Here is a 21,505-nt window from a genome sequence, read left to right as displayed (position 1 = left end):
ACAGTATAGAAAAATAAGTTCCTTGTTTAAAGAAAACAGAGAATCCCAGGCCTGTCAAGCAAAACTGCATTTGGAAACTGGATTATTTGACTTATATTATCTCATCAAGGACAAGCAGCTGTCTCCAAATGATCAAGGTGTTTATGCTGTTATTCCAAAATCATTTTCCCTGAGTTTGTGTCTTTTGTCTTCTCTGTTGCTAGGCATGAGTAATTACAAAGCAGTAATACCATATGGGCATGTTTTATCCAATACTGATGTTTTGACACAAGATTTTCCTGTAATTATAAACTGAAAGACAGACTGTAAATAGACTTTTAAACTATTTGTATTTATTCTTCGGAAGTTTCATACATGCATACAATCTATTTGCATCATACTCAATCCCCACTTCTACCTCCAACCTCTCCAAGATACCTCTTTTATGTCCTCCTTTTTGTTCCAATGTATTTTTTAATTGACTCATATGCCCCCATCACATTTACTTTCAAATCCTTCCCTGTCTAACCTCCACTCTTGTGACCTCCCTTCTAGCAACACTATGTCTCATTTGTGTATCGCACTGGGGCATGGTCAAAATCTCAGTAGCCGGCCTCCTAAGTGGGACTGTCATTGCTGGAAGCTCTCTATTATAGAAGGTGACATCCTAGCTTCCTAGCACAGTTGTTTGTCCAGTTGTGAATAGCTAGAATAGTTTGTACGCAATTTCAATATTGTCGTCAGCCTTGTTTGGCTCTTGCATGTCAAGGGCAATGCTTTCCTATTAAGAAAAATGAAGATGCTCGAACGATCCATAGAGCAAACTGTCCTCTTGTGTTGACCTTGGGAATGACTCACTAATGGACTGCTATAACGAGCTTTACTCTCTTGCTCCAAGTGCTTCCTTAAAATGTTGAGGTAGCAGAGCTCTCCTTTTTTTTAACTATCATCTAAAGGAATTGTGCTCATCTCTTCCATTTATGACCTGACCCAGCTTAGCAATCATTCTTTTTTCTTGATAAAGCATATTATTTCTTCATTGTTTATTGGTCTTCTCCTGGAGCAGCTGAGCTAAGACATTCCTTTTAAAAACTTACATCATGTATGAGTGGAAATGATGTTTTATCAGGTACCTGATGGATTTGTTTCTTTCAGGTCGTTTCAAAGCTAGAGAAGTATAAACCGGATAGGAAGGGCTTAGCAGCCTTTCAGGAGAGCATAGCAAATGGCTATTCACTTGTTGCTAGGAACTGGACATATGAAACAAAGGGTAGTTTTTAAAAGGTTGTCCACTGCCAGTAATAAATGGGATACTACTCACAGCAACTATTCCAGATTCCTTCTAGGTTCTAGTGAGTGGTCGCTATGCTCTATCAGAAACAGACCTCCAGACAAAGGTTCATGTAAGTCATTTATCATCCAATGGACTTGACTTTTTAAAATTTACTTTATGTGTATGGGTGTTTGGCCTGATTTGTATTTCTCTGCACCACAAGTAGGTCTGGTGCCCACAGAGGCCAGAAGAGAGCATCAAATACTCTGAAACTGGAATTACAAAGTGTTGTAAGCTGCTGCCATGGGAATGCTGGGAAGTGAACATAGGTTGTCTGAAAGAACCAGAAGTGCTCTCAACCCTCAAACCATCCCCCAGCCTCTAACCCAAGTGATTTCAAGACAAACAGAGGGGGTAGAAGAGAGAATGGAAAGCCTAAGTAATGATGTAGGTCAGGTTTAGACTGAGTCTGAGACCCCAGCCATGGTCTTAGGAATACAAACTGTGGCCCTTTGCTTTAGGAGGCGTCAGGCCATTTAACTCTAACCTAAGTCAGTCACTGACTATGAATTCCTCTATGCAGGGTTTCCTTGCTTAACAAATAAAGATAAAGGGTATTCAGATAAATAAGAATCTGAGATCATATTTTTAGTATAAGCATGCACAGTGAAATATTAAAAGACTTAATTCTTAATGAAGTTTTTCTATATGAAATTCAGATTTAACTAATAATTTTATCTGTATTTTATCTAAGTTTTCTACCATGTAGGTGAGAAGGGAAAAAAAATTCCGAGGCATTTCTGGATCTGTAGTTGTAGTCACAATAGACAATTCTTAAAGGCATGAAGTACAAAGCAGCATCAGAAAGGCTCTTAGAAACTAAGGAGAAGTATGTAGAACTAGTAGTAGGCCGAGGTGGGACACCAGCAGTATCTCCTTATCATATGAAAAACACAGAACACTTGAAATCTGTTGTGTAGTAGAAGTGGGTGAAGGGGGGAAGCTATATTTCTAGGCAGCTTTTTGTTCATGTTACTGGAGGGTGTGGTTACCATGAACCCTTGCATCCCATCATACCCATCCATTTAGTTGTTCTTCCTTCCTCTTTGACCCCCCCCACACACACACACTAAAATTATTCTTTTAATTTTATTAATGGTCACACTGTCTGTGAAGTTTTACAAGCTGTTTTCCCTGGCTCCAAACCAAAAACAGAGGACACCATTAAATCCAGCCCTTTGCTAACCACATCCTTATTCCAAGGCCCACTTTTCTGTGTTTCGTGGTCTCCTAGAAATAGGGTGTGGTTTTATCTCCATTATTTAAAAACATCTCTATTTCCATATGTATATTATTTGGGGAAAGTAAGTTTCTTAAATCCATCATATGATGTAATACAATACTAGCTGTACTTTCATTATAAGTAATACTTTCCTGTCCTAAGTAGGATTTTTATTATCGTCTTTGGAACTGAGATTTCTGGTAGGCAGCATCCCCTCCATGATAATATTTTTTAGTTGGAGTCAGGATCACATACAGAGTCAATACTGGTTTCTTAGCCTTCCCCATCTTTTCTTTACACAACACACTATAATTTGCTCAGCAAACTCCTTAAAAACACAGGGTTTAAAAATTGTGTTCACATATATTGTATCTCTAAAATCATGTGAAATTTATTCTATAAATTGACCTGTGAGCATTGGGGATAAAGCCACTGAGTTCCATATTGGTATTCTACTTTTAATATATCAAGCAACTGTGCTAAATGCTTGTAATATACCAGCACACGGGAAGGAGCTAGGTTTATGCCTGGGACCTCATATCCAGCCAGACTAGCCTGCCCGGTGGGTTCAGTGCCACCTAGAGACTGTGTGTCAAAGACAGGTAAATGACACCTGAAAACTGATACTCAAGATTCCCTACGGACCTCCAGACTCCACTCACAATGCACATCCAACCCCCACCCAGCCATACTCTGCCTGTGGTCTCTGTATTTCTTCCCATCTACTGCAGGAGGAAGCTTCTCTGATGATGAATGAATAAGACACTGACCAATGGGCATACCAGAATATTATTAGGAGTTATTTGATCACTCTGTTTTTAGTTTTTTAAAGACAGGCAGTATTTGGTTTACCCCAGGTTCCTGGGTTGTCTACTCTCTGGTCCTTGGTCACTCAAGCCATGCCAGGGATTATTTCTATCTTATGGAGTGGACCTTATGTCAAATCAGTTATTATTTCAATATTACCATAAGCTTTCTACTACCATTACTCTAGCATTCAGATCTACTAATTCTTATTTTTCTATTTTTAACTCCTTTTGAATAAGTACATCCTCCTTTAATGGAAACAAGGGATAGGCAATCAAAGCCACAAAGTGTCATGAACAGCCTAAAGCACATTATCACACATTTGAGGGCTTAGGAAGACAGAATTCTGGTGTACCAAAACGAGGATAATGATAGAGCACAGAGAGAAATATGGATTTATCTATATACTTACCAGCAGGAGACAAATGAGGTCTAAAATTCTACAAATGCTCTGTACCAGACACTTGTGTTTCTAACCCATTTATAACAAATTCTTCCAGAATGTGTTGGCATCTTAAAATAGTTTGAGTTTTTTTAAAGTGCAGACATACATATCTGTATGTTTATATATCTCTATGAATGGTGTCATATATTCAAACTAATATGTTTGGCTTTGTGAACCATAAATTCTCCATCTCAACTTCTCAATTCTCTGGTTGGAGAAAGAAAGCAGCCCAGACAATTCATAAACAAAAGGGTATGCATGATCTTTCTAACACCATTTAATTTATTGATATTGAAATGTAAGTTCATATATTTATGTATCATAAGATACCTTTGTTTTTTATCACCAATCTAAAATGAGAAATTATTTTTAGCTTGCTAACCACAAAAGTAGTATATGGGCAAATTTCAATCCGCAGACCATTTTGCTGAATCTTAGTATCTCCTAGTCACTTACTAAACCAGAAAATCTATCTTCATTTATCACAGCTGCCATGAGGACTGCTCAGCGCTTTTCCTGTGAGCACTATGATAAATAGGAAGCTTGCTGCTCCATGGAAAGGGATGAATGCAAGTGGACACATGTCTCAGATAAATGGACTCACTGAGCAGTTTACCACAATGTTTTCCAGCTCTTTCTGTGCATTGGAACCTCCTAGGCAGTTTTAAATTATGCCAATTTTTAGATCACATGTTTAAAGTGTCTGCTGTGAGGTTTCAGATGTGCCACAAGAGGTCAAGGCTTATCTCACATGAGAAAAATTAAAGATGTAGCATTTTGGGTCACCAAAGACTAGGGGAAAAAACTGTACTTAACTTTTTCCTCTTTTATCTTTTGATATTTCTGTCTCATTTATCAGACTTATTTAATTCTACAGCTATAATTTCTTCCTGCATCTTTCCTATACATTCATTTTGTATTTGAAATAACTAAAAGAAGTTCGGAAAGCGTATAAAACTTGGAAGGAATACCCTGCACTCTCTGGATAGTACCATATATTATGCCTTGGTCTCAATATTAGAAGCTCTCACATTAATTGTGTCCTCTGGACACATTCATTTAACCAGGTACTTCAGACTCAATATTGTCTGCCATTCTAGAAAGGGGGAGAGTACCAGAAAGTGATTTCCCAGATACCACTCCCATGAGAGTATTATATAAACCAGAAAGACAATGTACTAAATTGTAATATCTCTCCTTCTTATCATTGGATTCTCTAAACAGAAATGTAGACATCTCAGGAGCATCATCAATATTTGGGAACATCATGGATTTAGAGATAACAAATGTGTAGGCTTTTTAAAGTATATTTCAGTTGGGGATTTAGCTCAGTGGTAGAGCGCTTGTCTAGCAAGTGCAAGGCCCTGGGTTCGGTCCCCAGCTCCGAAAAAAAGGAAAAAAAAGTATATTTCATGAACTAAAATAGACAAGACTGGTCTAATCTAGAAAAAAATGTGTTTCTCAGTAAGCTGGTATAACTAAGCCCACAGACCCTGTCAAATGTATCTCTTTCTTGCCATTTTCCCCTTAACTCTGTTAGCCTGAACATTTGTTGCCACTAATTTCTAAAATGTATTTAAATCATGGTAACATGATATCAGAATCAAAAAATGGAGCTTTCATAGTTGGCTTTCAAACTTTTCCAAATTTGACACAGATGCTATCATCCTCTTCCTATTTAAGTGGCAAAGGTTCCTGTATTTGTGTCATATTTAAATAACATCGAAAACACTTGACACCTAAGTATTTAAAATTCTGTGCCTCTTTAGACTGAACCTTTCCTTAGTCTAATCAAGCAAAAAGGAAATGTGTTGAGACATTTACAGTAAATGTCAAGGACAAATGTGAAAGTGTATGTCATTTCTGAGCCCATGCTGTTGCCAACAATAATTTCTAGTAGCTGACTTAGGATCTCAAGAATCGTCTCCTTATTACAGGGTAGCCTGTTAAATGTCATCGCTCTGATTAACCAACTGCTATCTGAGCTTCTGCAGTGCTAGGGCTTTCGCTTTCAGACTTACTGAAACCATGATGGAAATTTTGTCAAAAATGCTTATATCTGGGAAGACCTTCAACACAGATAGAAGCAGAATTATTCACAGGAATCCTTTTGGTTGTAATTTCTTAACCTCTTTTTTACGAGATTCATCATCATTAGACATATTTTAAAGGAGGTGGGTTTTTCTTCCAAAAGTAGTAGGGAGAGGTGTTTCTAGAGTGTTGTGAGGATCAACAACCTGTGGTTCAGACACTTTATTGAGTGGGTGGCTGGTCTACTAAACTAAGTAGGATCTCTTAGAGATGAGCAGAAGCATGTGGAAACGTATGCATGTGGCTAAACTGTTGTCAAAATGCAGTGCCCAATAGAGGAGGGTTTAGGAAAATTGTTCCTAAAACTTAAACTTGTAAATTACATCAAGTGATTAAATCAGACAATATGGTTTTTGTCAAACCCAACAAACATGGCCATAAACTGTTCTGAGATATGTCCATAGCGCTGAAATTTGGAGTTATCTCTAGAAAGAGGAGGCCAGAGATGCTGCGTGCTAACAAAAAGATGTGACACAGAATTTCTATCAATATACTCTCCATGTCACTATTTTATAGCTTAAGTCAGACTAAGAACGAAACTCTAATTTCTAACCATTGATTAAGTGTAACTGAGTGACTCCATACCAAGGAGGATGCTGGAGATAACAGCCTACAATTATAAGAATAACTTCAAGACTGACAAATGCACAGGAATTAGGGTGCCAGACAATACACACAGATATATAGATAAAGAATGAAAAAGAGGTGGGAACAAAGGAAGCAAATGTGCATGTCAATTTGGTCAGTTTTTTGGTCAGAGTGCTCATGAAAACTGGGAAATAAAGTCTGAAAGGTAAGGTGAAGCTAATAAAAGATAATGGAGTTAGACGAGTCAGGATGTGGGGCATGGGACCTAGTGAAGTTCTGCAGGTCTTTAAGGAAGGTATCCTGAAAACTGATGAGCAGCTCCAGTGTGGTCCTAGTGAAGTGGTGTGGTTTGTGTCCCTCTTCATTTTCCTCCTAAACACATCCTAGCCAGTGTCCTTGGCTGATTTCAAAGTCAGAATGTGCTTTGTCCTCTCTTTTAGGGGAAGTACCACTTCATCAGATCTCATTGACCAGGAGGCTGGACGAGGAGCACCAAAAGGCAGCTGCAGCAATGGTGGAATCCCAGTTACTCAGAGGTCACCAGCCCCAAGTGCTCGTAGTGTGACCTCCATCAGCAGCAGAGTAAGTAAAGAACTGTGAAGAGACACTCAGTCTCTGGGACTTGGCTATACTACCACCCATGCCTGGGTTTAAATTCCCTGTATGTCAGAGCCTGCTGCTTATGCTGTTAAATGAAATATATCCTTAGCGTTGACCCAGAAACCATAAATCAAAAAGAAAGGGGAAGCCAGGCTTTAAAGGTGGTGTCATATGACAGCTGTTTAAATGTCCGTGTGATTTAAACAAATATCAAGAGTTAGTTGGGGTTGGGAATTTAGCTCAGTGGCAAGCGCAAGGCCCTGGGTTTGGTCCCCAGCTCTGAAAAAAAAAAGAGTTGGATGGACACTCTGACTTCCATCCTTTGTGTTACTTCCCAGAGGACATATTTGCAAATTAGCTGTACTAACTTTTTCTAAGCTGATTGATAGTCAGAAAAAGTAGAACCTTAAAATCATTTTATAGTTTTTCTTTCTTCAAAATGAGAGGTCAGACACATAATTAAGACTTAATTATTATTATATATATATGTACACAAACATACAATATGCACATATATGAAAAATGATCTTTTGTATTACATTTTTTCTTTTAAGGAAAAAAATCACCAAGTATTTCCGAATAATACTTTCTTTTATCAATTTCTTGGAATTAAGTTACCATCTATTAGACTTTTTTATTAAGCAAGAAATTCAATATTGGTGGCATCTATATTTAAGAAATTTTTTTGGAATGACGGTATGTTTTATTATTGTGGCACAAGGTACACTGATCAGTTTCAGCAGGGCTGGAAGGGCTAGTGGGATGGTGTGTCCCCTCACGCTCATGCCTATTGTGCTTTAGCAGGGGGTGGGGGACAGGGCAGAGTCCAAATCTCAGGGCTTGGGAGAAATGTAAGAAGGGAGTGGGGAGGTTGCTAAAGGATATGAAGTTCAAATGAACAGGGAATGACTTTGAGAACTGGTACATGGTAAACTATGACACTCAGCAGTGTCCTGTAAAAAAAGACAAAGGAACTTTAAGGATGAGAAGACATGTTTGAGGGTTTAAGGAATTAAGAAATCTTAATATATGAACTTCAATGATTAGTGATTCATATAATGAACTTTGATTTAACCATAATTTAGTGAAGTGAAACCTCCTGAAAGACCCTGGACGAGGAAAGATTGAAAATAAGTGAAAAGAATTAGCCATACAAATGCTTGGGCAAAGCGTCCTCCAGACAGACAATGGTAACGATGCAGATGAACATCACTGCCCTAGCTTAAATAGTTTGTAAACTATCTGAACACAGATATGCCCTTCATAAGAAAAATAACATGATTTCTGAATTACTTTTCTGTCTTATTAACAAGAAGCTATTTTCTTTTATTTTTCCTCTTTGAGAGCACCTGCTTAGACCAGCTAGAATAGAGGAGCAAAGCCTCACACCATGACTGTCTGGTCAGAGTGAATATCCCCGATTTCATTGTACGGGATTCCTTTGGACAAAATTGTTCTTTCCTCTCAAATAATACCTGGGAAGATAGACCGTCCTTGCTTCGAGAGCAAACCAGATTAACTCATGGCAACTGGACTGGCAGTCAGCTGCTCCTACCAGCAAAAAGAACCTGAGGTGAAAACATGCCCAATTTGCTGAAGGAAAACTGAAAGCCAGTGTAGTTCTGTTACTGAATGGAGGAAAGAGTGCTCACATGTGAATTCAGAGAACTCATGAGTCACAAGGTCCTTGAAAACTGCTTCACAGTCTGGTGAGATAGGTGAGACTGTTGGGTTCAAGTAACAGAGCAAAATGATTTAACCATCTGTTTAGGCAAGATCTCGAGATGGGGCTGATGAGGAACAGCTGAGTGAAGTACAGACCACTGAGAGACCATTTAGGAAGCCTTTGTTCTACTGCAGCCATTAGAAGAGGCTTGGGATCAGGGAGGCAGCAGCAGCGAGGGTAGGGAGCAATCAGACTGTTTCAGTACTTTGGAGGAAGAATCAAAAGACGTTTGGACAGTGATTGATCTGTTTCAAGAAAGCCTACATTGTACTTCCTCAGATAAAAGGCACATTTTGAATTTCATACATATTTATACCAAGCTCAGCAAGTTGATGCTGTTCAGCAGTCAGAAAAGTACATAGATTGTTGATGGCTATATTTCCTTCTTTGGTAACCTAACAAGGAATGATATTTAATGTATTTATGCGCTGGTAGTGAGAAGACACTTTACAAGGCTCGGGGACCTTGTACTCCTTATAAAGAAACCTGTGACTGGGAGAAAGTATGAGGAAGGTCGGGGGGGGGGCTGGAAATAATGATAATATTTACCAACTATTATGATATTAAAATGTTCAAAAAAGTTGTCAACTGCTGTACCTGTGCAGTGAGTAGCAGCTGACTGCCAGTCCAGTTGGCATGAGTTAATCTAGTTTGATCCATCTCAAGGCAAGGATGGTCTATCATCCCATCATCCCAGGTATTATTTGAGGGGAAAGAACAATTTTGTCCAAATAAAACTCCTACAATGAAGTTGGGATATTTGCTCTGACCAGACAGTAATGGTGTAGAGCTTACTCTTGTATTCTAGCTGGTCTAAGCAAGTGCTTTCTAGGAGGAAAAAAGAGAAAATATTTTCTTGTTACTAAGACAGAAAAGCAATTCATAAATCACATTGTTTTCCTGACGAAAGACATATATGCATGGGTACGAGTGTGTGTGTGTGTGTGTGTGTGTGTGTGTGTGTGTGTGTGTGTGTGTGAGAGAGAGAGAGAGAGAGAGAGAGAGAGAGAGAGAGGCAAAGGTCACAATTTCTTCTATAAACAAAAACCTTTTAGAAAATGAATATCTTTGTGCTGTATTAATAACTACTAATGTTATGCTTCACCTGAACCTCTAGCACAGCAGCTCTCAACCTTCCTAATGCTGCAACCCTTTAGTACAGTTCCTCATGTTGTGGTGACCCCCAACCATAACATTATTTTCATTGCACTTCATAACTGTAACTTGCTACTGCTATGAATCATAAGTATCTGTATTTTCTGGTAGTCTTAGACAACCCCTGTGAAAGAGTTGTTTAGCACCTCAAAGGATCGCAACCTATAGGCTGAGAACCACTGCTCTAGAGCATGTTACATGCTAATGACTATATAATGTTAAGTGACCTATTAATGTTCACTATTAATGATACCACCACATCACCTGTGGAAAATTTTTCCATCATCGTAATTGCTAGTTAAGGAGCTTAGTCTTGCTTCATTAGAGAACTTCCATGTCCTCTAATGAGCTGTTGAAAACAGACCTAAACTAATTCATCTATTTGACCTCTGTCATACTTTGGATAAACTTTACAAGTCTATGCTAATTACAGCAATTAGAAGAAATATACTTTCTGCTATAGGTCTTAGATGTTGAAAATGATGAAATAATAAATAGAGTCTACCGGGGCTGAATTGATTAGCATGCTAAGGAAGTAAGAGGCAAACCTATCTGTGGAGGTTTTATTAAAGTATTCCTGAATGTCTTAAGATGTCAGGCAAGTAGGAGCGAACTCACCCTGTAGGCGCTATTTATACAGGAAAAATGGTTAAATCTCCCTTGGTTTTTAACAGTTATCACACCATGGTGCCATTTTCATGGGCATTTAAAACCTTAACCTAGAAGCCCACGAGTCTTTTTTTTTTTAATGTTAAATAAAGCTTAGCTAGAGAGTCCGCACTAGACATGACAGACAAAATGTACCTATGTGATTTCAACATCATGGCTGCTGAGGACAATCAGTTTCCTCTAAAGCTGTGTTCCTGCGTAGCTTTTTGAATCCCAAGTGGTCAGCACTGGGTACATGTATACATAAACAATGCTAAATGAACTCAGTAAGTTACACACACACACACACACACACACACACACACACACACACACAAACACACACACACACACACACACAGATGAGGCATGTACTTGATGTGGACATTCTCATGTCAAACAACGCATTCACTCAGCACTTCACCTACTCCTTACTAGTCTCCATTCTTATAAACATTGCTAGATATTATGCATGGCATTTTTATTTCAACATACCTGTAACTGACTATATTTTGATCACTTAGCCTTGTAGATGGAAAAGGTGACAAGGTCTTATTTTAAATTTTGGCAGAAAAAGTAAGTTATCTGTGAGTCAGCTTTCTAGGTTCTAGCTCAAAGGGTCCCAAACTGTGGATCACGGACCCCTTGGAGGATCAAACAACCCTTTCATGGGGGTCTCCTAAGACCATCAGAAAATACATATTTGCATTATAATTCACAACCATAGCAAAATTACAGTTATGAAGTAGCAACAAAAATAATTTTATGGTTGGAGGTCAAAACAACAGGAGGAACTCTATTAAAGGGTCACAGCATTAGGAAGACTGAGAACCACTGCTCTAGCTAGACACAAAACTAATATATATATATGTGTGTGTGTGTGTGTGTGTGTGTGTGTGTGTGTATGAAACTCTAAATGCTTGGTTTTCCATTATTGCAACAATGCCTGAGATGCAACAATTTAAAAATAAAATTTTGCTTTAGCCTACAGTTCTTGAGGTTTTGAGTCAGAAAAAAACAGGAAGAAAAAAAGAAGAAAAAGTTTAAGAAGAAAAGAAAAATACCCTTCTTTGTGACAAATACTAAAACTGAATATGGCAGGCAATGCATTATAGAGAAAGCTGCTCACCTCATGGTTGCCAATTACCTAAAACCTTCTACTTGGCACACCCCTAAAAGGATTCTATCATCATCCAATATGACTCACCTAAAGATCAAAGAACCCCTTGTTTGGACCTTGGGGAAATAGTCTTTATACAAACCACAGCAGGGTAGTTGAGTATGTGTATTATTTGGAGAAGAGCTATACAGAAGACAAACACAAGACCAAACAATTCTAGGGCTCATTGTTACTCCATGTAAGATTGGAAGTTCCTATACAATCTTTCTTGCTAATCAAATATCACTAGTTTTATGAATCAAAAAAATCAAAAATATTTCATGTTAAATTGAAACCTTCTTGGATTTAATTTTATATGGTAACTTTTGATATATAGGCTTCTGATAAAGGTCCTTCGAATGTTATTTCATTCCTTCTTCAAATAATACACATATCTTTATACTAAAGTATACGTATATGAAAATGTTTTAAGAGAAATCAGTCAGTATAATGATCCTTTATTTTTTTTTTCTTTGTGGGAAGGAACATGGTTTTGAAAATTCCATGGCTTTGGCTACCATTGAAAGCATCTCTGAGGAACTCACAAAGAGTCATCGCAGGAACACGTCTGGTACACCTTCCATAGCAGTGTCTGGTACCTCGCTGTCCTCAGGTGGGTAGTTATGATATAAGTGCTCTACTGAATGTACTGTAATAAAAGACTAAATCGGATTAAATTTCCTGTTTTATGTGGATTTTTTAGACTTGCAAAAACAGTCATCCATTATAGTAATCGTCCAATGCAATAGCATTTTCTAAAGGTGGTCCCAAGTAATGCCTTGAGCCACTGCATTTATGAAAAATGTACTTATTGAGTATATGGCTTTGTCATAAGTCGTTGCTAAGGTTCAGAGCTACACCAGATCGTCAGTATAGAAGATACAAATAGTTCTAATGTACATTTCATATGCCATGTAATAACCCTCACCTACAGATCAAGGGACTGATGCTTCAATATATTAAATGGTTGGGCATTCCATATACCCAGACACATTTTTCCATCCTTTAAATTGGAACTACTTGTAAATAGCTTGGCCTAGTTCTCTTTTAATTACTGGGATAAACACCATGACCAAAAACAGTTTGGAGAAGAGAGGGTTTATTTCTTTGTATAGCTCATAGTCAATCATGAAGGGAAAGCTACAACTAAAGCAGAGAACATGGAGGAGTGTGGTTCACTGACTCCCTCCTCATGGCTTGCTCAATTTGCTTTAAGGTATCCCAGGATCGCTTGCTCAAGGGTGGAACTGTCCAGAGTGATCTCCATTCTTCCACATTAATATTGATCAAGAATTTAAATGGCCCACAGGTTTCCTGACAGGCCAATCTGATGGGAGCATTTTCTCAATTGAGCTTCCCTCTTCCCAGTAACAGCAGAACACGGGTGGGGTGTACATGGGAGGGTTTGGAGGGACGAGAGGGAAGGGGGAAATTATGTAATTATAGTATAATCTCAATGTATGTATGTATTATTAAATACATTATTACAAAAATAACTAAGTACAATATCATCTCAATAAAAGAAAGTTTATGATACTTAAAGAAAAATCTAGCCAGCACACATATGAAAGATATTAGTGAGAAGAATTTTATTCATATGAATTTTATATTATAGTTTATTACCTATAAGAAAATTCTTCAGAGAAATATATCACCATTGTAAGTTTATATGCCATATATTGAGCTAAATTCATACTTAAACCTTCAATATTAAATCATTATGTGTTGCTCAACAACAATGTCTTCATGTAGCCCAAGGCTAGGTTCTTTCTAGCTTATAACTTGAATTTCAAGGAAGCCACTTCTAGGTAGCAGGCTCTCAAATGGTTTGTGTGTGCATGTTTTTGCACGTTTGTGGGGGTACCTATGTACTTGTGTGGCACTTTGTACCCTGCCCTCTAAGATACTTGTTCTCAACAATTAGGAAAGTAGCCCAGCAAGATGATATAGTGAGTAAAGGCACTCGCTGCCAAACCTGACCACCTGTGTGTGTTCAGTTCTCTGGGGCTCACATGACAAAAGGAAAGAACCAACTCCCAAAAGCTGTCCTGTGATTTCCACTCTTGTGTTATGACACACATGATTGGAACACATGCTAAATAAATATACTTTTAAAAGAAAAAGAATGCAAAGAAATTCACCCATTCAATGAAAAGATATTAGTGTAGCTTAGGAACTTAACATCATAAGTTTAGCTTCTATGCCATATCTTCCAGGACTCCTGATTGTGTACTCTGTTAGGCACCAAACTAAGCACTACATCACTTCATTTGCTATTTCCAGCTCAAGTATTTGATTGTTATTTCCCATCTCTCTCCTCTATGAGCAACATTATTTGTCTCAGCAGGGCTTTAGAACAGACATATTCTGTGCAAGGAAACTGCCCTGACTTGGTAGCTGTCTACAGCATTGTTGAGAAGCACATCATTTGTTTACTGAGACTTTAAAAACTGAAATAAAGATGTTCTATTGATGAAGGAACAGAACCTCTCAGTCTTTCTATAGTCATTCCCTTTTGCATGAAAAGAAGTCATATCATTTAAAAATGGAAATTTCTGATTGGTTGGCTTCATTTTATGTCAAATGTGAAAACAGTGAATTCTCTTCAAAAGTGATTATTTTTCTCATGTAGCTTAAAGACCCAATCTATGAAAGGTTTTATTATTTAGGAAGGAATAAATCAGAATTTTTAAACAGCTTAAAGCTACCCTTGGATTTTATAACAGAGCACTTAAACCCCTGCGATCAAAGGCCAAATGAAAAACAGCATGAAGTTTATGAGCTTGGATATTTGGTTTCCATGACACTATATTCATATTCTCTCTCTCTCTCTCTCTCTCTCTCTCTCTCTCTCTCTCTCTCTCTCTCCCCCCCCCCCCCGTTTGTGGGTGTGGGTGTCTGTCTGTCTGCATGTAAAACTGAAATATTTGCTTTTTTAATGCAATGGAAATGCAGAAGGATGATGAAATAAACTGATAAGATGATTCATATCTACATTTCATTTTTCTCCCTCTAGAGCGGAGTCGATCTGAGTTAGATTTGAGTGAGTCATTTGCAGAAGACTTAGAGGACACTTCAAGCATAAGAAGCAGATCTGTTCCTGGGGCTTTAGACAAAGACTTGGTAAGTTGGATGTAGAAGAAAGTTTAATAACACATGGAAAGGAGAGCATGATCTTGCTTCAAGCACTTGCACTTTTAGGTGAGAATAAAATGAAGATATACAGTGTGTCATTCTGGTAGTTTTCACTGTCAACTATGAGAGAAACTAAAACAGTATACCTAAAAAAATAAAAACTATACTGCAAGTAAAAGTACTTCATGAATATATACATGTAACTTAATATAAAGTTACTTGGCAGTGTGTTAAAATGCATTAAATGAATGAATTAAATAAAATAGATAAAAATAAAAGTAATAATATATAATATGTATAATATAATATGATATGTGGTGTGTGGTATTTGCTATATGCTATATAAACTATTATCCATAACTCATGATTTATAATCTATCTATTATCCATAAGCCATAATCTAAAAAGTATATATATACATATACATATACATATACATATACATATATATATATATATGTATATATATATATACATCTCCATCTGGATGATGGTGGTAGCCTATGCCTTTAATCTTAGCACTTGGGAGGGTGATAAGGCAGGCAAATCTCTGTGAGTTTGAGGCCAGTCTGGTCTACTGAATGAGTTCTATAGCTGTCACACAGAAAAGTTCTGCCCCCAAAAAATAAATAAAAAATATATAAAATGAAATAACATTATAAAAATATTTTTTAATTTTTTAAAACATGTTTTAAAGAAGCCAAAAACTTTTGATAAAATTTAGTCATGCCTATAAAATTCTACTTTAAAACTGATAAGAGCCATTTAAATATGATTTCAAGTATTAAATATTAAAAATCTCAGTATATGTTATTTTAAATGTTAATATTATTAATCCATTTCCATTCCAACATAGTAGACAATATGGATTTTCACTGCCATTATTAACTAATAATATTCTTGAGGTTTGGAAAGTGTGTAAGATAAAATAGAAATGTTTTTATAAGTATTAAGTTTTGTATAAAATATTAAATATAACTTGGTACTCAGAAAGCCCTGGATAATTTAGTAATGAAATCTACTAGAATTGACAATAGGGTCTACTTACTGCATTGTTACCCAATGGCTTTCTCAGCCTGCTCTCTTATACACATCAGACCCACAGTGAATTGGGCCCTTCCACATTAATATTAATCAAGGAAATGCCCCACAGGCCAATCTGATAGGGACATTCTCTCATCTGATTCTCTTTACCTAGGCAATCCTAGCATGCCTCAAGTTGCCAGAGAAATAACCGGAACAAATGGGCATTACAAAGAAAATAACACTGAAAATGAAATTGTAGATTGTCTCTCTAGGTTGCGATTTTTAAAAATATATATTAACTAAATTATTACTTTTTTACATCCTAAATGCTGCCCTGCCCCAAAGTACCCCTTTCACAGAGTCCCTCTCCCCAGCCCCCCTCCTCATTTAAGAGGGTAGAACCCCCGTGGTTATCCCCCATCCTGACACATCAACTCTGGTTGGTTAGGCACATCGTCTCCCACTGAGGTCAGACAAAGCAGCCGGATTGTGAAACATTCCAGAGACAGGCTACAGCTTTAGGGATAGCTTTTGTTCCAGTTGTTGGGTGACCCACATGGAGACTGAGTTCTATGTCTACTATATGTGTGACAGGGGCCTCAGTCCAGTTAGTGTATGCTCTTTGGTTGGTGGTTCAGTCTCTGAGAGTCTTCTAGGGTCCAGTTTAGTCGACTCTGCTGCTCTTCCTGTGGAGATTCTATCCTCTCCTATTCTTCCATAGGGAGCCCTGAACTCCTCCCACTGTTTGCTTGTGGGTCTCTGCATCTATTTCAGTCAGTTGCTAGGTGGAGCCTCTCAGACGACAGTTATGCTAAGCTCCTGTCTGCAGGCATAATAGTTGCCAAGGACTGGTGCTTGCCCATGGGATGGGCCTCAAGTTGGAGCAGTTATTGGTTGCATTCCTTCCGTCTCTGCTTCATTTTTGTCTCTGCATTTCTTTAAACGGGACGGATTTTAGAACAAACGTTTGGTGGGTGAGTTGGTGTCTTTATTTTCCACTGGGAGCCTCGCCTGGCTACAGGAGGTGGCCACTTCAGGGCCACCCCACTGTTATGCATCTTGGCTAAGGTCACCAGCATTGACTGCTGGGAGCCTCCTGAATCCTAGGTCTCTGGCACTAGATTCTCCCCCACCCCCACCACCCTCATCCCTGGACGCTGCAGATTTCCATTCATTCTCCTGGCCCACTGGCCCTCTCTTCTGTTTCTCCCCACCCACACCTGATACCGAACTCCCGTTCTTCTCCCTCTCCACTCTCTTATCCAGTTCCTTCCCCCCTCTGCTTCCTATGACTGTTTTATTCCCCTTTCTTGTTTAGCTTCTTTGGGTCTGTGGGATATCATGGGTATCCTAAATTGCTAATATCAACTTATCAGTAAGTACATGCCATGCATGTCCTTTGGGGTCTGGGTTACCACAGCCAGGATGATATTTTCTAGTTCCATCCATTTACCTGCAAAATTCATGATATCCTTATTTTAATAGGGGAATAGAATTCTATTATGTAGATGTACCACATTTTCAATATCTATTCTTTGGTTGAGGGACATCTAGGTTGTTTCCAGTTTCTGACTTTTGCAAATAAAGCTTTTGTGAACATAGTGGAGCATATGTCCTTGTGGTATGGTGTGGTATTTTTTTGGTATATGTCCAGGGGCAATATAGCTGGATCTTCAGGTAGAACTTTTCTGAGGAATCTCCAGACTGATTTCCAGAGTGGTTGTTCAAGTTTGCAATCCCACCAGCAAAGGAAGAATGTTGCTCTCGTTCCACATTCTTGCCAGCATGTACTGTCACTTGAGCTTTTGATCTTAGCCATTCTGATGGGTTTAAGGTAGAATCTTCATTTCATTTATTTTTAGATAAATATGTAGAAAATCCTAAATGATATAAAAATATGATATGACTATAGTCAATTCATCAAGGTCTTAAGATATAGGATTATTTATAAAAATCCAATTATATGCTATATACTTATCAGTAAACAGCTGGAAAATCAAGTTGCAAATGTAATCCCAATAATAATATGAAAAATACTTGAAAAAAGGTAGAAAATGAAGTGTGTTTTTGAATGCATAAGGTGTCCTTTGTGGCTTAAAAAATATTGAACTAAATTAGAGGCCTGACTAAATGGAGAGATACTCTGTTTATAGTTTAGAAAATTTTATGTTTTTAAGGTAAAAACTCCTTCCAGGTTAATCTATGGATTCAATCCCAATCAAAACTCAACTAGGATATTTTGTAAAAATGGACATGAGAATTCTGAAATTTGTATTAACGTGCAATGATCCCAGAAAAAAAATACTATTTTGTGTAAAAGGCTGTAAGGCTGAAGGATTAGTCCTATGTCATATGGATCCTTGACATTTTTCATAATCTATTTTCACAAGAAAGTAAAAAAAATCATGAACACTAGAAGTTTGTGTTGTAACTGCTGCTCAATCGCATGGTCAAAATAGGACATATAAGAAAATACAGTGGCTATAACAATTAGGATATATTTGCCATACTTTAAAGAAATATCTAGTTTGAAAGTATCCAAGATGATAAATAATAATTCACACCTAAAAACATTAAAATCAAAGAATATCAAATATAAGAGAAATGTCTTTAAATGTACAGAAATAAATTGTGTTTTATACAAATAAACAAGAATAAAATTAATAGCAGTTTTCTATGATAATACTGAGTTCAAGATGAAAACAGTAATATTTTGAAAGTATTGAAAGAAAACTATTTTAAACCTAGAACTTAAAAATGATCCTATTTAAAGATAACATGGCCTCTAAGATTTACCAAACAAAAGCCCACATTGACAGTTTAAGGTCAAATATAGTTATAAAAAGAAAGAAATTGGAATGGTTGCAAAGCATTTTAAAAGCAAATGCAAATGTGTACTAATGAAACTTAAGACGCATTAAACAAGTCTTTAAATTCTGTTTTTTTTTTAAAAAGCATATCAGTGAAGATCACCGATCTTGTAGAAGTTATGTTAAGCATCAAAAATGTTAAAAATAATTTATGAATTTTCATGGTAAAAACATACTGCTAAAAAGTTCTCCAGCTAAGGAAGAAAGGATAACAAAGAGGTGGTGATAGAGAGACTGGAGAGATGGGGAGAGTTTGTGTGAGGGAAAGTGTGTATAGGGTGGGGCAAGTTTTATGTAAAAATACCTTAAGTGTATTATCTAAATTGGATTGCCTCAGAGACCAGAGAGGTAGGAATTAAACCCAGTTCTGTGCCATTCTAAATTTTATGTCCTTTCCATCAAGCAAGCATTACTAGGAAAAAAGACTACCCACAATGCCCTGGCCCTGTCTACTTCTTTGATTTGGTAATTGAGATGAACAAAAACCTAAACCTGAGAGTTGATTTCTTTGGTTTTCCTTGATTTTCTGAGTATCTGTGAAATAAATCTTTTTTTTTCATGTAAAAGAAAGTTTCCTAGGATAGAAATAAACTAAGGCATTGTCTTTTCCTCCTCTCCTAGAATTCCTTAGAAGACACAGAAGATGGTGTGGACTTAGTGTCCTCCAGGTTTTCTGCAAATACCCACAGTCTGGCAAGTGGCCTGTCAACTGTAAGCACTCTTAACAGAATCTTTCTTTCTCTTGTTCATTCCCAGTACCTTTTCAAAAGAAATGGGAAGGTATGATCGTATGTCCAAAGCTATTGTAGGTTCCTGCTTTCTCCATGCCTTCAAAACAACTTACCCTCTACTCTGATTCCTACATCCTTACTTCTTTGTCCATGATCCTTACACAGCTTTGGAACTCACTTCATTCCCATTTATAAAGAACTGGATAAGAGGAGTTTGAAGACTCCCAGCATAAAGAATTAAGTGGTGAAGAAGATACCATGATATGACCAATGACAGTTGTCTGAGTCATTTTGTACTCCTATAAACATACTCAATTGTTTCATAAATACCTGAAGAAATTCTTAAATGTCTTCATTTTCTACTTTAATGTCCAGTCATCTCAAGCCTACAGACTATTCCAGTTCTGTTGATAAGTTTCCCTCCTGCCATTCTCTCAGCACCCCAACTGCTCTCTACACTCCTGTCAACCATACTACTACAACACACCCCTACTCAGCTTCCTTTCCTACTCAACAAACAAAACAAGCAAACACGTAGGCAAACAACAAACAAAATCCTCTCTAGAGCACCCCGCCTGTCTGCAGGGAAAATTCTGCTCTTACCTTGAATTGAAGATCTCCCTTGAGAACAGGCTCCTACCAACCCGCATGTCATTGTATCTAGTTCTATTATCTGTGCATTTCTTTGCTCCTCTGATTTCTATGCTCTAATACGCCTTTTCTTTTGGTCATTGGCTGGCATCCTTAAAGAGCTCCCAAGCAGGATCTGATAGGAAGAGGAGCTACCTACATGTGCCTGATGCTGACTCAGACACTGTGAGTTTTCACCTTCGTTATTTCCTTCTTCCCAGCCATGCTGCACCAGTTCCGTCGTTTGGGAAATATGGTTGGATGAAAAGTTCTACCTGTTTTCTATCTTGTAAATAGCCAGATACTCCCTTTGGAAGGAATTTATGAGCTAACACATCTGCAGTGTTCTAGTTTAGTAAATGTGATGGTCTGAGTACCAGGCAAAAGGCACGTAAGCATCCCCATTTTTTTTTCTTTTTTTCTTTTTTCTTTTTTTTCCAGAGCTGGGGACCGAACCCAGGGCTTTGCGCTCGCTAGGCAAGCGCTCTACCACTGAGCTAATTCCCCAACCCCAAGCATCCCCATTTTAAGTTGCAACCATCTCTTGATAAACAAAAAAGGGGTTGTTAGCAGTACAATTGTCATAATTATGTTAGATCCTCCCAAGTCTCGGATTTTGTAACTTCTTAAATTTTCTTCTAATCATAGGATGCCCTCATCCCTCTTTGATTATATAGCTACAGAGGGATGGGATGTGTTGAAAAAGTCAGTTGTAGTGACTGTGATCTACAGGACATTTGACTAGAAACCCAGACCTTTCCTCCATGACTTGCTATGGCTAACAGATTAGTGAACCAGAGCTTTTCCTTCTGTAATATGGTTGAGAGTGATTCATGACACTCTTAATACTTGAAACATGGCATTGTCCATGGATTAACACTACTGTAAAACCTTGGATCCCAAACTTTCTCAGTTTATAGAGTTCCTAACATTTTGGTTATTCTCTCATGTAACTCCTAGGTTAAAAGTACGGTCTCATTTTCCCCAAAACTTAATAATCTCTTTTGAACTTAATAACTATTTGAAAAAATAATTCAGGTAAACATTTTATTCTGTTCTTAAGTCATTCTGTTACTTACTCCTAATGGGATCAGTGAACCTGCTGAGTACTGTATAGTGCGTCATATCTTAGAATCTCACAACTATTACCATGTTCACTTGCCATTTGACTTAGGGTTTCGATTCCTGCACAAACATCATGACCAAGAAGCAAGTTGGGGAGGAAAGGGTTAATTCAGCCTACATTTCCAAGTTGGTGTTCATCACCAAAGGAAGTCAGGACTGGAACTCAAGCAGGTCAGGAAGCAGGAGCTGATGCAGAGGCCATGGAGGGATGTTTCTTACTGGCTTGCTTCCCCTG

General features: G+C 37.7%; 1 protein-coding gene across 8 annotated transcripts in view; it reads left to right on the top strand.

Annotated features, from left to right (window-relative positions):
• The window catches only part of Sytl5 (synaptotagmin-like 5), a 241,446-nt gene that overhangs the window by 182,125 nt on the left and 37,816 nt on the right, over positions 1-21,505 (top strand). For 6 of the 8 annotated variants that reach the window (XM_063279914.1, XM_039099627.2, XM_039099626.2 and 3 more), the window contains 5 exon segments: positions 6,906-7,047; positions 12,237-12,366; positions 14,770-14,876; positions 19,406-19,495; positions 20,266-20,331. In XM_063279914.1, the coding sequence (XP_063135984.1) occupies positions 6,906-7,047; positions 12,237-12,366; positions 14,770-14,876; positions 19,406-19,495; positions 20,266-20,331 (535 nt within the window). 8 annotated transcript variants of the gene reach the window in all.

This window comes from Rattus norvegicus, chromosome X, assembly GCF_036323735.1.
Source record: "Rattus norvegicus strain BN/NHsdMcwi chromosome X, GRCr8, whole genome shotgun sequence".
Taxonomy (NCBI): Eukaryota; Metazoa; Chordata; class Mammalia; order Rodentia; family Muridae; genus Rattus; species Rattus norvegicus.
The sequence above is the reverse complement of the archived record's forward strand: the minus strand, read 5'-3'. Positions and strand labels throughout refer to the sequence as shown.